Here is a 17,495-nt window from a genome sequence, read left to right on the forward strand (position 1 = left end):
TCTATCCAGATCACTTTGAATTTTGTTTCTGTCTTCCAAAGTATTAGCTATCCCTCCCAATTTTGTGTCATCTGCAAATTTGATCAGCATTCCCTGCACCTCCTCCTCCAAGTCATTAATAAAAATGTTGAAGAGCACTGGGCCCAGGACTGAGCCCTGCGGTACCCCACTCGTTACCTCTCCCCAGCTTGAGAAGGTCCCATTGATAAGCACTCTTTGAGTCCGATTCTGTAGCCAACTGTGGATCCACCGGATCGTTGTTTCATCTAGCCCACTTCGAGCAAGTTTGCTCATCAGGATATCATGGGGCACTTTGTCGAAAGCTTTGCTGAAGTCGAGGTATATGATGTCTACAGCATTCCCACGGTCTACAAGGGAGGTGACTTGATCAAAAAATGAGATCAGATTTGTCTGGCAGGACTTGTTTTTGACAAATCCATGTTGGCTTCGAGTAATCACGGCATTGTTGTCAAGGTGCTTCCAGATGGATTGCTTTATGATCTGCTCCAGAATTTTCCCAGGGATTGATGTCAGACTGACTGGTCTGTAGTTCCCAGGTTCCTCCTTTTTACCCTTTTTGAAGATAGGGACAACGTTAGCCCTCCTCCAGTCATCTGGCACTTCCCCAGTCCTCCATGATTTCTCAAAGAGAATAGACAGCGGTTCTGAGAGTTCTTCTGCCAGTTCCTTTATGACTCTAGGATGCAGTTCATCTGGCCCTGGAGATTTGAACTCATTCAAAGTAATTAGGTGTTGCTTGACCATATGCCTGTCGATCTCAAGCTGCAATCCTGCCCCTTCAGCCTGTACTTCGCTTTTGCCAGGGGGGTCATAGACCCTCTTTTGGGAGAAGACTGAGCCAAAGTAGCAATTGAGCACCTCTGCCTTTTCTTTGTCATCTGTTATCGTTTTGCCATCCTTATTTAATAGCTGAACCACCATTTCTTTCCTCTGCCTTTTACTATGCACGTAGCTGAAGAAAGCCTTTTTGTTGTTTTTAGCATCCCTCGCTAACCTCACCTCGTTCTCCGCTTTAGCCTTCCTGACGCCATCCCTGCAATTCTGTGCTACCTGCCTGTACTCTTCCTTTGTTACTTGGCCTTCTTTCCACTTCCTATATGTGTCCTTTTTTGTTTTCAGGTCATCCCTAAGCTTTTTGTGAAGCCACATTGGCTTCTTCTGTTGTCTTCCACCTTTTCTTCTTGTTGGAATTGTTTGTGATTGTGCCTTGAGAATTTCCTTTTTTAAAAGTTCCCACCCATCTTGGACTCCTTTTCTCGCTAGCATTGTTTGTCATGGGACCTTACTGATCATTGTTCTGAGTTTATTAAAATCAGCTTTCCTAAAATCCAGGGTACGCGTTTGAGTACACTCGGCTTTTGCTTCCCTTAGAACCAAGAACTCAAGTACAACTTGAGTGTGGGAAGGGGCAGCCAGACGATGCATAGGAAGTGTCGTGCCAGCACTTCCAGCTGCCCCACCCTCGGGAACGCCCCATTTCCCCCACTCCGTGCTGCTCTTACGAACACGGAGCATGGGGCTGATCCACGCTGCCTATGAGGCAGTGCAGGAGGAAGTGGAGGTCGGTCCCCAGGAACTGACCAATCCTATGGCCGTCTAGCTGCTGACTAGTGGCGATAGGATTGTGCCGTGCCCTTAGTACCTCAGCAACTCCAGGTTGGGGAATAATGCCTAGATAGGATTTTTTTGTGAATCCAGGTAGAAGAGAGTGTGGGATATTAGTTGGAGATGGAGCTATTTCCTTTCGTGCAAATAATGCATTGGGAAGACTCTACTAAAATGAAGAAATCAGTGCCAAACTTAGAGATCCATAGATGCATTAAAGGCAACAATTCTGATTGCACATTCTGCATTGACACAGAGGAGGCCCGGTTCTCACATCCTATCAACTCACAGTTAACCCACTGTGGGTTGTTGAGAAGACAAGTGGGAGCAAGCATGCATACCATTTGCCGCCCATCTGACCGCTTTTGCTGTAATACACAAATCAGGAATGCTCTGTCCCTGGGTTGTTTATCATGCTGTCCAAATCCAGAACTCTGGGTTGTTGAGGGATGAATAACTCAAGAGTTTGAAACCATGGTTTAACCATGGGTTATGACATGCGATCCAGATCAGTGGGTCATTCAGTAGGGTGGTAGAAACCCAACACCAGTGCAAGGAGAATGCCCATCCTATTGTGTGGATCAGGGATCTGAACCCATCCTTGTTGCTGACAAGCAGAAGTTACTGGCTTGCCAGCATCTGCTGAGCATGGTTTTGCCACGCAAGGAGTTTCTTGTGGAGAGAGTGAGAAAGCGCTGATAAAAGAATTCCAAGGGTTTTCTTATTGTCTTCAGGCCAATTTTTAGGCACAGTGCTGTGCATCATTTTTCTGGCATTTTGGGAGTTTTAATATGGTTCTGCCAACTCTGCCCCAGCTGGCAAGAGGAGGATGGTTTTTCAGCTGCAGTGGTGCAAGACTCTGTTTATGTTACTAAAGTTAAAGCAGCCTCCTAGAATAGAGCTGCCTAACTGATCACCTCATATTTATCTCATAAATATTAACCAGCTTGAACTGCATGTTACTCAGCTATTCCTGGGGGGCTTTGCTGACTGTTTCTCTCCCTAGCAATTACCATATCTGTTCAGATCACTGGTCTGTTGTCAGTAACCTACAGCTTCACTGCTGTTCATTTATGGTAATCAGAGGCTTGAGGGTTGTGCTGGAGTGTTGCATACATTCTCAATGTATGGGCATCAGCCATAAACTCATAGTGAAGGCTATTTCTTTCCAAGAGAGAAAGGGTAATTCTGCTGTCTATTAAGCCAGAGACTGGTTAATTTTTCTTCCTGATTGGCAATGTCTTAAAAAGCTGTTGGCCAGGAAAAATTAATTGGAATCCTCAGTGGCAGAGTGCTGAATAAATAGCTACTATTCATCAAGTAGGAGGAGATTTTTCTTGCTGCATGGAATTATTCTGACAGCCCAGTTCTAATCATGTTTATTTGGAAGCCCCTTTGATTTCAAAGGGATTTACTTCCAAGAAAGTATGCCTAGGATTCCAGCCTGTGTTGATTTTTCTAGGTCTTTGTAATTTTGTATCCATGCTATCAGTTTTCCACACTGCAGACATATAGGTCTGCAGGAATTAAAGAAGTTATTAACTCTCCACTAGGAAGATAGTCAATTCTCATTATTTGACCAGTCAGTTGATAACACCTAACATGGTCAAAGATGTCAGGAAGCTAAGTTTGCATCTGTCACGTGATTATGCGATGGCAAAATAAGTGAGCTGAATCAATCTGTTCTTTCTTATTATTGTTGGTAAAGTAGTATTCTCGAATACCTTAGGCATAATCCCCCACTCCATTGAAATCCATGAGATCTGCACAAGAGCACAACTGTGCAGGAGAAATTGCAAATATGTTGCTATGGGAGGTGGGTTTAAAAGGTCAAATGCAGCTTGCTTTCAAGTTGAAAACAAGGAAAAGTTGACTTTTTTACCCCTCTATAGTGGTTTGCTGCAAAGATTCAGTGACAAACCACCATTTTTTTTGCTGCCACCACCCTTGGCAGCACGGCGGCAGGGGAGCAACCCGCAGGAGGTCCAGGGGGTTGAAAGTGGCCTGTGGACCTCCCGACTCTCTCCACCGCTGGCCTAGATGGAAGAGTGTGTGGGAACCCTACATATGCTGCCTTAGAGCGCAATCCTAACTAGATAGGTAGCCGCCTCCAAACTCAGAGGCGACCGCCTATCCAAAGCATGGCAGGAGAGGCACAGGGGGATCGTTCCCTCCATGCCTCTCCTGCCTTATTTTTCGCTAGACAGCTGTTTTTGGCTGTCTAGCAGCAGCGGGGGGCCCGACTGGGAAAGGAAGCTGCCGTATGACACATTGGATGCGTCATATGCACAGCTCTGCTCTCCCCACCCCAGAACGCCCCCCAGCCCCAGCCCTTTTCAGTCACTCCGTGCTTGTCTTCCAAGCACGGAGGACGGGGCATCTCCGTGCTGTCTCCGAGACAGTGCGGATGACAGGGGCAGTCAGTTTTCCGGGAACCGACCTTGGAGCATGGGCTCTGAGGTCAGTTCCAGGAAAGAGCATATCCTATGGCCTGCTAGACAGTGTCTAGCAGGCCATAGAATTGCTCTCTCCACGTACTAAATCAATAAATGACGACTTTATTGTAATCATCAGACTAATGAGAAATAGCCAATGGAGCAATGGTCATGTTTTTCCAGACAGTTGGAACCTTCACATTCTATCTCCTGACCACCATTTGTGTTCAAGTCAATCCTGATAATGTGATAAAGTCTTTTATTTCATTGACAGAGTAATGTAAGAATCAGTTGTGATTAAGAAGCTTAAGTCTTTGTGGAAATTTGTAGTAGTGGTTTAGCCGTGTGGCAGGTGTTCTCCAATGAATCAAACTTCTCCAAAGACCAATGAAGTCATGCAAGGTCAAAGGGAAAGTCCTGAACTTACTTTAGTGATTGCTTTACTGAATTCTGATGAAGAGGCTGAGAAGATTTCTTTGGCAGAGGAAGAGGGCACCGCAGGACCAGGGGCATTTCTACACCAGCCTAAAACCCTGCATTTAAAATGGGGCTTTCTGCTTTTGTTTTAAATGCAGGATCACTGCTGACGCCTTGTACATGCGCTTCCTCCCCCCTCTTCTCCCCTTCTATTATTTTTCATTGATCTTGCTCCTCTTCTTGCCACTTTAAGTCTTTTCACAGAGGAAACTGAAGCAGAACACAACACACGGGGTAATTTGATAGCTCATTATCTATGATCTGTTTAAAAATGGAACAAAGTGCATTTAGTGCAGGAGGGTCACCGCAGGGTCATCTAAAGAGCCTGCCAACTTCTGTGAAGGAGCAATCTCAATCACAGGATAAAGGCTCCATGTGATGAAGCCCCAGGACAGGTGATCAGTGACTCACTGTGGAGGAAGACTGCTTGATGCACAGTAAGTCTTGAGAAGTAGTCTCCCAAAAACCTTTTTAAAATGAAGTGGTTTATTCATTTCCCTATATCAATAGGGAAAAGGTGAGGATAATTTTAAAAGAATAAAACTAGGGGACATCGCTTTTCAATTGTAGAAAAGTTTGCTATTTTCTTTGTAGGCAGTGAAGTTTAATATTCTCATCTATGTCTGATGTTGTTTTTCAGATGGAGGAAGCATGTGAAGATATAGATCAGATGTTCAGCGATTTATTGGGAGAAATGGATTTGCTGACACAGGTAAAGCACTTTCTTAACTGATTTAGGGTACAATCCTATGCATGTTTAGACAGAAAAAAGTCCTACAACTCCCAGCATTCCCCATGGCTGGCTGGGGAATGCTGGGAGTTGTATGATCTTAGAGAATTGATGAAAGAGTAAAGAAGGGAGAAGGAATCCTATTTCCTGCCTCCTCATTGTTCCTTCATTTTAATTAAACTGCAGAAATTTATTTCAGCATAGAATTGATTCCTCATTTGATGCCTCTACATTGCCTGTGAAATGACCTCATGTAGAATAAAGCACCACACACAACTAGTACCTGTCCTAGAAACTTTTGCACCTGAAGGAAAACATCAAAATGTCTTTTGTGCTAGAGAACACATCTGTTCACATTTTTAAAGGAGGATTTGGGGTTTGGAGATGCCTAGCTTACAAAGGTTAATATGTACTTGGAGCATACATTTGTTCACTCAAAATTTTCTTCCCAAATTGCTTTCCCTCTTGCGGGGAAAAAGATGCCGAGACCTTGGATGCCTCCAAATGGACGCTATCAATGAAAAGGCATTGTGCAGCTGTTCCATCTTTCCCTTGTAAATATATTTTTTGTATTAACAAAAAAGATACAGGAAGCAGTGGGAAAATATGAGATGGTTAGAAATGGAAGATGACCCCCCATGAAATCCCATGTTTGAGGTAGAACAAATGTGCAATAAAAGCCTCATCTGGAATTCCTGTATCTTTACCGTCCAGCCATTTAGAATCATAGAATAGTAGAGTTGGAAGGGGCCTATAAGACCATCAAGTCCAACCCCCTGCTCAGTGCAAGAATCCAAGTCAGAGCATCCCTGACAGATGGCTGTCCAGCCTCATCTTGATATCTGCTAAAAATCTCCCCTATGGAGAGATTTCTCCCTATGGGGAATTAAGGACACCCTCTAGCCCACCACTCTAACACTTCTGATCACAGTCTGCTCTTGATACTTTTCATTTGAAAAAGAAACCATCAGAAGACTGTTTACATATCACCTGTAGATTGTCTAGTTTGGCCTTAAGTCTTGAGAGGAAAGTTGGCAACATAGCAAAGTAAGAATCTGTGGGCCAAACTACAGCTGCTAATCATGCATAGTGTAGCTATGTGTGCTAGTTTCCCTTACTCTTTTGTACACATGCACATCCATGATTTGGATCAGGGACCATGGTGCTCTGGAAGGGAGGATTAAACCTTCCACCCCCATTTCCCCCCAGAATTCAACCCCCACACACCCAAGGGGGTTTAAAAAGGAAGAAAAGGCCTTCATTGACTTTAATTGAGACTTTTTTCTTCCTTTAAAACGTTCCCACCACCACAGGGGAGTGGAATTTGGGGGGAAATAGATGTGGGGGGGGAGGTTTAACCTCCCCCCCAGAGCACCATGGGCCCGATCCAAATTGGGGCCATGTGTACTTACACAAGAGTAAGGGAAACTGTGTGTGCTAAGCAGAATGTTTAATTTTGCTGTATGACACAAAATACATATGTTTAAAATGAATAACTAAGGAACTTAATTATCACTTGGCATTTTATATGAGTTCCTTGACATCAAGCTTTATTTCTGAATTTCCCCATGTCCATGTCCAATAGCTTTTATCTATTGCCAAAATTGTACTTATGCTCTGTAAGTTAGGAATTCTGCCTGAAGAAGCTTGAAAGCCAAGAATAAAATCTGAGTCAGGATAACATTGTTTGCTATCAAAATAATAACACCAATTTTACTATGAATTTACTCCTTAACAGTTGTTTTGGTGCAAATAGTATTATGTCCTACTCAGAAAACTGATACATTTCCCTATATATACATTTTGTTATTATCAACACTTTTATAACTCTTAAAATTCATTTTGCTTTCTCAGCATCCTAAATCTGCATATAGATTATATAGATTTTAGGACCAATGATGCCAGGTTCCCTGTCTGAATGTTGTTATTGATGGAAATGCTTTGTCGAAAGTGCTACTTGTACCCTACAAGGGAGGGAGATGCACTGGCTGGACTCTGTCCAAGTGCCTTCTTCCCCAATGAATCAGCATTTGTGGGACTCCTTACAAGTTACAGTAAATATGTTTTTCTCCCTCTTTCATAATACTAGAAGCTGTTTCATAATCCAGTGAAGCTGAATGGTCATGAATCTAATGATTTAGGACAGGCAAAAGGAAACACTTAAAACTGTGAAATTTGCTATCACAATATGTAGTGATGGCCACCAATTTGGATGGCTTTAAAAGGGGATTAAACAAATTCAAGGGGTTGTATCCAATGTTAGTCCTACTTAGAGTAGACCCACTGAACTGAAGGAGACTTATGTTAGAATAACATTTGATACAACCCATGGAGGAAAAGGCTTTCAGTGGCTACTAGTCAGGATGGTTATATAGTACCTCCTATATCAGAGACAGTATGCTTCTGCTCTGGATATCAGTTGCTGGGGAACATGGGCAGGAGGGTACTATTGCACTCATGTCCCACTTGTGTGCTTTCCATAGGCATCTGGTTGGCCACTGCCCGAACAGAACAATGGACTAGATAAGCCTTTTGTCTGATTCAGCAGGGTTCTTCTTATGATCTCATGAGCTCCCATTTCTCCATAGAGTGTTTCTGCGGGAACCTCTGGAGAAGAGGGACATGATATGCACTCATTTAGGAGCCATGATTGGCCAAGGCTTCTTTGTAAAAGTGCCCGTTATGCTTTCATATGTGTTTAGCACCTCTCTATGGTGTTCACCCTGGACGCATGGGGTTGGATCCAGATTTAGCCATACTTAGAGTACACGCATTGAAATCAATCATGACTAACTTCAGTCCCATTGATTTAGTCCAATTAACTCTGGAGCCAACACATGATAGATGCCTATCATTTTCCATGTAGCATGTGAGGCATCCCTCAAAATGTGTTTCATGTTAAAGCTGATGGACAATATTCTAGAGAAAGGGATTGTAGGACTACAGTCTCACAATCATAAAACAATTCACTTTCTATGGAGAAGAACCAACCCAGTAGAAGCATAAATATGTTTCTGATCTTAGGAGACCTTAAAGACCTTATTTTCAATACAACCATTGCCTGTGAAAAGTGACACTGATACTTCTTTTTTCTTCTTCTCCTTTATCAGAGTTTGGGAGTGGAAACTCTCCCACCTCCATCCACAAAAGCATCTAATGATGAATTCAATTTTGCAGTTGGTTTTAAAGATTTAAATGGTAAGTACTGGTATTTTGCCCTGCTGGGGAAATGAAGATCAGCTTTAGAGGAGGTGGTATGATGTGAAGGGGGTAAAATATGATAAGCAAAAAGATAAATGGGCATTTCTCTTTCTCAGAATGTTTTGTTATGTATATAATGAACTGGTCCTAGTCTTGAAAGGAGGAATGCAGAACTTTTACATTTTTAAAAAGTCCTATAAGTTCCCAAAACTGTCGATTGGTTTTGAGTATTGTAATCAGTCATTATAATAATTCATTTTTCTATGCAAATCAAGATCTGATACTTTATCCTAACAGTTAATACTCATGAGATGTGGTATATGCATCTCTAGTACAATATTCCCCAAAGTGCTAAAATAATAAAGGGCTATGAAAATAGGTTGGATCCAGGATCTGCCCTCCACAGGAGGAAGCGACCTGTTGCAAGAGGGCTCTACTCAGTTTTGGGGTTTCCCTCCTCCCCTGACACCACAGTTCAACCCATTCAGCAGGGTCTCTTGACTCTCTGTGTAACATTTTCTGGGGGCTAGATGGGCTGCCGTGGGAAGGGGGAGTTCACTACTGTCAGCATAGTTGATCCAGCATAGAATCTGGATCGAACCCAGTAATTTTGCTCTTGTCACCAACTTGGAACCTTTAGCCTTACTTATAGCTAGAAGCAATGCCTGTGGAAGAGCTTCCAATCATACTAGCATGACTGATGTTGCTAAATCACATTGGAAGAGTCTTGATGCATTTTGCATTTTTTTTCTTAACAGAATCCTTAAATGCATTGGAAGATACTGATTTAGATGCTTTAATGGCTGATCTTGTAGCAGACATAAGTGAAGTAGAAAAGTCCACATTCCAAGGACAGAAGGATGCCTCTCACTACCAGCAAGTTGCCACAACTCAGCCTTCAGCAGATGCTGCTGCCACTTATGGGTATCAGTCAAGTCTCCCAAATATTGCTGATGCACATGTTGAGAGTGATTTACCACCTCCCCCTGTAGAACTAACCTTTGATCTTCCACCCCCACCACCCCCAACACCTCCAGACCTTCCTTCTGAACCACTCACTCAGGTGAGCAGATAGGAGAATCTCATTTTAAAAATTTCATAAGGCTCTTGTTTTAAAATGTTTCTGCAGCTATTTTCATTAGAGCAAAAGAAATAACTTAGAATAGCCAAATGTCAGTCCACGATGAAGGAAATTCAGATGTCTTCTGAAGGTTTTTCTTTCTCTCTGCAGGGGGTTCACATAAATACTATCCAAAAAAGTTTCTGTTGTTCAGAAATGACAATATCATGTATTTCTTGCTGAGGGAACCTACATAGAATAGTGTAGTGGTTCTTATGCTGTAATATGGAGACCTCCAATGGCCTCTTTCACTTTCAGGTGTTCCCTGACACCATGATGAAAACAGATGAAAGTGCTGAACAACTGACATTTCCACTGAAGTTTTCTTGCTGAAGAGGCAAGGCACTTTTCTGAAAAGGAACTTGCCTCTTCAGTAGCACAAGAGGCTGCAGTGAAAGCCACACAGAATGGTAGAATGATGAACAGAACAGAGGAATAGATTCCATAGTGAGAACCAATTAGGGAAGAAATATTTCAGAGGTGTGTGAGAAAGCCTTCTGTGTAATAGCCGTAAGAGAAGTTAAGATGGTAGTCCACAAAAAACAACAAAAAACCCAACCATTTTTGTGAACCAGCCAGAGAGCTTCAGCTATGGGGCAGTATGGAAATATAATAATAAATGAAATGAAATGAAACAAGAAGAAATAAATAAGAACAGCAACAAAATTTAAGAATAATTGGAATAGCATCAATTAGGCACTGCAATGATGGGGAGAATATACCTTGTTGTGGGGAGAAGTCACCTTTTGATATATTTAATGGGGGTGATGTGCAAGCCCATGAGAGGAGTAGAAAGTCTCTAAAATGAAATTGAAAAAGGGAAAGGAATGAAAAATATTCATGAAATTGCAAAGGGGAAGGGGGTATTTCTTGCTAGGATTTGGCACCTTTAAAAGGGCTTTACAATCTTACTTCTTCCAGGATGAGCAAGAAGCACAAGCAAAAGCTGACAAGATTAAACTTGCACTAGAAAAACTGAAGGAAGCCAAAGTTAAAAAGGTAGCATATTTGTGTAAATTATTGACATCCAAATCTTGCTGTTTTAATGCAGCAGTTTTATTACAATCGGTATTATTGACTTGTTTCACATACTTTTTCCTGTTCTTTGAATATTATGAAATGATTATTTCAGTAAAGAGTATGCTAAAATAGTACTTTTAAGAAATGGAAACCAGTGGCCAATATGTCCAGATCACAAACACATTTGCAGAAAGAAGTAATATCACACTGGTAATACTTGCTTTCCATGAAAATTCAGGTCTCTCACTTGAATTCATCTATTCATTCATTCATTCATGGAAATAAAAAAAACACCCTTTATAAATATTTATCCCAAGGAGGTTTACAATAAAAACGAAAAGCCTCCACTAGATGGATGGAATCGTCCGTCTAGCTAAAATGCAGAATGGGAGGTGCATTGCACCTCCCACTTTGCACTGAATACTTATAAGCCTCCAAATTCAGAGGCTTACAAGTGCCCAGGGCAGATCAGATTGGATTGTGCCCTAAAACAATTAAAAGAAATTAAAGAAATAATGCCATCAATTAACAATCAATTAGAACAGAGTGAAAAACTTCTTTTCTTTAAAATACAACTTCCTTCCAGTATTTAAAATACAGCTAAGTGGGTATAAGACTGCAGTCAGACTACAGTCCTATACTCACTTACCTGGGAGTAAGTGCCATTGAACTCAGTAGGACTTAATCTTCTGAGTACACATGCATGGGATTGCTTTGTTAGTTTCTCAAAGCTCCTTACTTTTTACAATAAAAGCAAAATGATGGCAAATAGAAGTCATGTTCCTTCTTGATTTCCTTCCGCTATTTCTGCTTTAGTAGGATTCCCAATGCCAAAGTAGTATGTGCAGTCAATTTAAAATTAGGGTTTAGTAGAACTGTAGCAACATTTCTGGCATTTCCAAAAAAAGATAGTTCCCATTCTGTATCTGTCTACAATTATTTATAAAGCCACTTCCCTTAACACTTTTTCTCTTTTCACTTTGCGAAAAACTACATGATGTTTGTTTCAGATCATGAAATGATAGAAGTGAACCTCTCTGATACTTAAACAAGTAATAACTGCAACCAATTTTATTTGGCTGTAGTAAAAACAAACATGGTTTACATGTGCAAAGTAGTTTATATGTGAAAAGTGCTACATAAATAATTAACAGCCTTAGTGGGTTATTCAGTGCAGAAGACCCGCCTGTTATACTGAAGTCTTTGTACAGGTGCCATTTTTTTTTAGTAAGTACTACTGACATAGTATAATTCTGTTAATCAGATCCACATATGCAACAGGCCTTTCCTGAAGGGGTTATTATAGAGGAAAGAGCTTTATAAGCATGGTGCCAGGTATGGTCTGAAGTTACATGATAATAGCTTTTAATAAGAAAAAAATACAGAATTTTCAACATATCCAGTTATGGATTCTATTGTATTTGGGGGGAAAGCCCAATTTGTAAAAGTATACCATTTTGCAAGTTGATTCTTAATGTCATTGGGTTGGATCCATATTAATGCTGCAATCCTGTACCCACTTATCTGGGAATACACCCCACTGAATTCAATGAGACTTACTTTTCATTGTGTATGTATAGGATTATGCTTTTAGTTGGTCCTAGTTCCCACTGAAATCAGTGGGACAAGTTAGCAATGACTTAAAATCCATTTATTTCAATGAGAACTAAGTACAACTAACTTAGTCTGGATCCTAGCCTTTGTCTTAACATTTATCAGCAGGATTTTAAAGTTTTAGTCTCTGAAAATATTGCTCAAAATCAGATTTTTAAAAATTAAGTTTAAAATTCAAAACGTTTTTCTCTGAATTGTTACCAGATTTTGTTTTATCTCTACAAGAGGGAGGACAAAAGATCCAGTTACTAGGAAGAGGGGGAAAGCACAAACGTTCTCAAGAGTTTAATTTTGTAAGACTGCCGTATAGGGTTGCCAAACTGGCCAGAAAAAAACTATTCATTGCTTTTGTATCTTTTATAGTAGCTTGAAGCTTTGCATGGCAGGAAGATACTCATTATAACATGAGCAGACAACATGTGGCCCTCCAGATGTTTTGGCCTACAGCTCCCATTGTCTCTTACCATTGGGTATGCTGGCTAGGGCTGATTGAAGTTGTAAGGAAAAACAACTGGAGGGCCACAGGTTGCCCACCCTTTCATTATAGCCTGCTAATATTTTAATATCATGCTGCTGTTAAAGACATGAGCAAGGGCTGGTAAAAAAAAAAATGTTCGTAACCCTATTACTATGCAAACATGTGCTTAACCATATGCTGTCAGAGAGAGAGAGTATACTGGTTCACACAACATAACAAGCCAGAGTACGGGTTGAGTCCGGTGTTGAACCGTGGGTTGCTGTTGAATCTTGGGTTGTTGTGTTGTGTGAACCCAACTGTGCTAACAAACCATGGTTTGTTAACCATGAACAACCGACAAAGAGAACCCATGATTTGTTGTTGGGTTGTGAACTGTAGGTTGTTCATGGTTAACAAACCATGGTTTGTTAGCATGGCTGGGTTCACACAACATGATTCAACAACAACTCACGATTCAATGACAATCCACACTCAACCCATACTCAGCTCATAATTTGGCTTGTCATGTTGTGTGAACCAGGTCAGTCTGTACCTTTACAAACATTTCAATTACTCTGTACCCAAAGTGTAAATTCTTTCTTAGAAATAGGAAAGGACCCAAATAGCAAGCTGGGGTGTCTGGTCAAAAAACACCGCTGGACCTGTGTTTGGGCAGATATCTCTTCAACAACTGTGGATTTGGAGTATAGATTGATCCAACAGAACTTGGTGCTTAGGGTGTATTGGACAACCCTAAAGCTATGTTGGAAAAATCTTGCTAGTTACCCACTCTGTTGGCAGTGCAGGAAGAAGGAGGGCTCCCTGGTAGGTATTGTGTAGAATTGCCCTAATATTACATCCTTTTGGTCAGAAATTTTTGTTCGCCTCAGTCTTGTTTTAGAAACATCATTTAGGTTGAATGATGTAGATGCATTATTGAACTATATTCCTGCACTGTGGAGTTTGTTAGATGGACACAGGAAGTGGCTCATTCAGGCCATCTTGGTGGCTAAAAGACAGATTACAACACTGGAACGACCAATATCCATCCTCTATTCACCAATGGACAGAAGATCTGACTGAAAGTTCAGTGCCTGAGCACAGTTCTTACCAACAGCTGTAATGTATAAACACATTTCTGAAGATCTGGTCATCATATTTAGAGACCTTTGCTTAAGGCTTGATGGCTTTTTAGTAGATAAGATGGTATATAAGTGTTAATAAATAAATAAAACTTGGGCCAAGGGAACTGAATTTTGATAACCTTACATGTAGAGTCACCTGTATATATTCTTCACCTGACATTGTTTATGTTATTTCCTTTAATGGTACCCCTGTCCAGCACACTTTCCTTCCTTCCCACTTCCCACTCCCCTTCTATTTAGTTATTGGTAAATCTGTGTTAGTAGGCAATGTGAATATTGTTTAAAAAAAAAAACCTCTTAAAAACCATTAACTTAAAAATATACACTAAAAAAAGAAATGGGAAGGACGGGGTGTTGGCTTGGTAATGCTCCCAGGATGCATTTTTTTACAAGTTCCAGTTTTTAATACATGACACATTTGCATTGGTAAAATCTTCAGCCTTTATCAGCCCAAACAGATTCTTGGGCACAGTGGCCTTTCAGTACATGCTGAAATTAACTGACTCATCTATTATTCTCTCCCCAGCTTGTTGTCAAGGTGCACATGAATGATAACAGCACAAAGTCTCTGATGGTGGATGAGCGGCAAGTGGCACGTGATGTCTTGGATAATCTCTTTGAGAAAACCCACTGTGACTGCAATATGGACTGGTGCCTTTATGAAATATACCCAGAGCTACAAATTGGTGAGGTGCAAAGCATTATAGGATCTCTAGTTCCCATGTTATATTTGTACAGTTTTACTAGAAAGCAACATGATTATGTTGTACCAGGCAACATTTTGCTATTGCTACCCAGCACTCACCACTTTCTGTATTAAATACTGAGCTCCTTGTTTTGGTGGGTCCTATTCATACTAATGGCTGCCCTCTCTCACTGTCCCTGTGTGTGTGTGTGTGTGTGTGTGTGTGTGTGTGCATGCATGCACATACACACGCATGCAGTAAAGCACTGGGGGAAAACTCTGGGTCATCAAAATGCCATTTTAAAAAAATCAAGGGAATTCATATGCTTCCCTGTTTTGGAGAAGCTGCCTATGTTTTGTCTAGCCTAATGAGGTTATATGGGTCTGAATATTAAGGTTCACCATTCCTTTAAGCCATCTTTGACCAGAAATTGATGATTATATTTAGAGACAGAACTGTGCTGGGATGGGGTAGTCTGTGTGTAATCTAACCTTTCTAATATTTCCTTTTTGGTCTCCCTAGAAAGATTTTTTGAAGATCATGAAAATGTGATTGGGGTCTTATCAGACTGGACTCGGGACACTGAAAATAAAGTTCTGTTTTTGGAGAAAAATGAAAAATATGCTGTATTTAAAAACCCTCAGGTAAAGTAATATGATATAGGCTAACCTTCCCCAACCCAGTGCCTTCCAGATGTTCTGGATTACAAACTTCTATCATCTCCAGCCAACATGCCCATTGGCCATGCTGGTTGGAAATGATGGGAGTTGTAGTCCAACACATCTGGAGGGCACCAGGTTGGGGAAAGTTGATCTAGGCAAACCAGTGGACAATGATATGATTTTGTTCATACAGTGGTGACCAAATATTTCAATTGCTTTGCAGTCCAAATCACAAAGATTAAAGGTGCAGAGCTGGTATTCCAAAAGGGATTTGAGCTGTGCTTCCTATATATCAGGAATAGGCAACCCGATGCCCCCAGATGTTTTGGACTATATCTCCCATCAGCCTCAGTCAGCATGACCAGTGGTTAGGAATTATGGGAGTTGTAGTCCAAAACATCTGGAGGTCAGCAGGCCGCCTACCCTTGCTATATATCATAGCATCTAGATTAGCTACTAAATAGTCATTCTTGGTAATAGTCACTACAGATCAGAGCTGAAGTAGCACTAAAGTACATTTTCGCTTTTAAGAAGGGTGAAGGAAGTTTCTGAAATCTGCTTCTCCTGTTGCGTTAAGAGGCCAAGTGAATAAAACAAGAAGCCCCGTTTCACTCCTCCAGTCTCTAGTGTACAGGAGCATATATATCACTCCATTTGTACATTGGTTGCATAGTTCATACTCCAAGGGAAAACATGTTAAGAGGGTGCATTCCATGGAACAACTTCAGTGACTCAAATGGAAGGTCACAAGCTCATGACTAAAAACTAATTCCATATCCTCAAAGTATCTTTATAACAAAAAAAAAATAACTTTGTAATTGACTGCAATGACAACTGGATTGATCTTTTGGAAGAAAAGGGAGTGTTTTACAGCTGGCTCACAGCATAGTAAAATAAGCTTACCTCATACAGGCGGCTGCTATAATTAATGGTGTAACCTAGTTGATGCACCTTCATTTTCAGACTGGGGTGACCCAAAGAGTTTTATATGAGGCTGCAAACCCAAATTCTTGGAAACCAAATCACCCAACCCTCAGTTCTCGGGGGTGGTGTGTGTGTGTGCTTGAAACTCATGCTGTTTATCATGACATAGTTTTATTTGGTGTGTGTTTGATAGAAAAAAAAAGTTTCAGTGGGTCACAGTATGGGCTAGAGCAGCAGGTCAGAGAATCCACCCCTCTTTCAGTTAATTAACTGGATTTTGTGCAGTTAATAACCAAGAGCCAGGTGCAGTCATTCAACAATGAAAATACAGATAATTACCACACAGCTGCCTCACTTACTACACACTAATTTTCCTGCATGCTGGTGGATGAAGGATGACCTGGAATAAATAATGGTATACAGTCCTGCAGTGTAACATTTTGTCAGGAGGCAGGAATTAATCAAGAAATGTTAACACTGATACTTTCTGGGATATATGTTTTAACCTTCACTTTGGGCTACCTCTGTTTTTTGCCATGCCTTGCCTTGTAAAAGGAGTAAAATAGTGAGAGAGTGAGACATTACCTTACACATTTGTGGCTACTTACAATTCTGTAGTAACTATAGTTCATGAATTAAAACAATTCAATTAGTCTTTTGATAAAATAACATAGCACACAATAACTCATTTAAGAAATGTGTTTTAACTTAACAAAAGGTGGTTGTCAATGGGAATTACAAATACAAGAAACAGAAAAGCCTCTGGATCTGATCATTCTGTTTATAAGCAACAATTCACTATTAAATGGAAAAGCAGATTTAAAAAGAGATAGTGAACATAAGCTTAAACTAGATTTTTAAAGCTTGGCCTTCTGTTATAATGCCAGGAGACTCAACAAATCAGAAACCTGGGTTCCTTTTCATGCAGACATATATTTTATTTACTTGATATATTTATACCCCACCTTTTAGGATAACTCATAACAAGGCAATTTGCAAGAACCCCCTGCATTCTATTCTATCCTCTCTCCCGCTTCAGAAAATGGCCTGATTGAGCTCAGACCGATTCAGAGTCCATTTGCTTTGACTTGGTACCGAACCTGAGTCAATGTTCAAACGTTTGATGTTTTATGCTTCCCATTGACTATAACAGGAAATAAAAAATGGTGCTGACTTTTTTCTCTTTGTTAGAATTGGATGATAGTTGCTGGCATAGTAGCCCCTTAGGAGGCTATTACGCCTGCCAAATGTTATAAAAATAGGTGCAGGGGTCTTTGTGCTACATGCCTTTATATTTTGATTTTTTTTTTTAAAGGGAACTGATGATACCATTTTTACTGCATATTGTTATCAGCATTTTTAAATTACATTTTGTATACCTCCATAGTATCATAAATT

The 17,495-nt window shown here is 40.6% G+C and overlaps 1 protein-coding gene across 5 annotated transcripts in view; it reads left to right on the forward strand.

Annotated features, from left to right (window-relative positions):
- APBB1IP (amyloid beta precursor protein binding family B member 1 interacting protein) overlaps positions 1 to 17,495 on the forward strand; it is a 59,261-nt gene that overhangs the window by 18,229 nt on the left and 23,537 nt on the right. For all 5 annotated transcript variants that reach the window (XM_084859084.1, XM_084859083.1, XM_084859080.1 and 2 more), the window contains 6 exons: positions 5,179 to 5,250; positions 8,379 to 8,466; positions 9,228 to 9,532; positions 10,511 to 10,588; positions 14,352 to 14,511; positions 15,034 to 15,155. In XM_084859084.1, the coding sequence (XP_084715210.1) occupies positions 5,179 to 5,250; positions 8,379 to 8,466; positions 9,228 to 9,532; positions 10,511 to 10,588; positions 14,352 to 14,511; positions 15,034 to 15,155 (825 nt within the window). The remainder of the gene's footprint in view (positions 1 to 5,178; positions 5,251 to 8,378; positions 8,467 to 9,227; positions 9,533 to 10,510; positions 10,589 to 14,351; positions 14,512 to 15,033; positions 15,156 to 17,495) is intronic.

Source organism: Heloderma suspectum, chromosome 5, assembly GCF_057233095.1.
Source record: "Heloderma suspectum isolate Gila_16-S chromosome 5, 16-S_ref, whole genome shotgun sequence".
NCBI lineage: Eukaryota > Metazoa > Chordata > Lepidosauria > Squamata > Helodermatidae > Heloderma > Heloderma suspectum.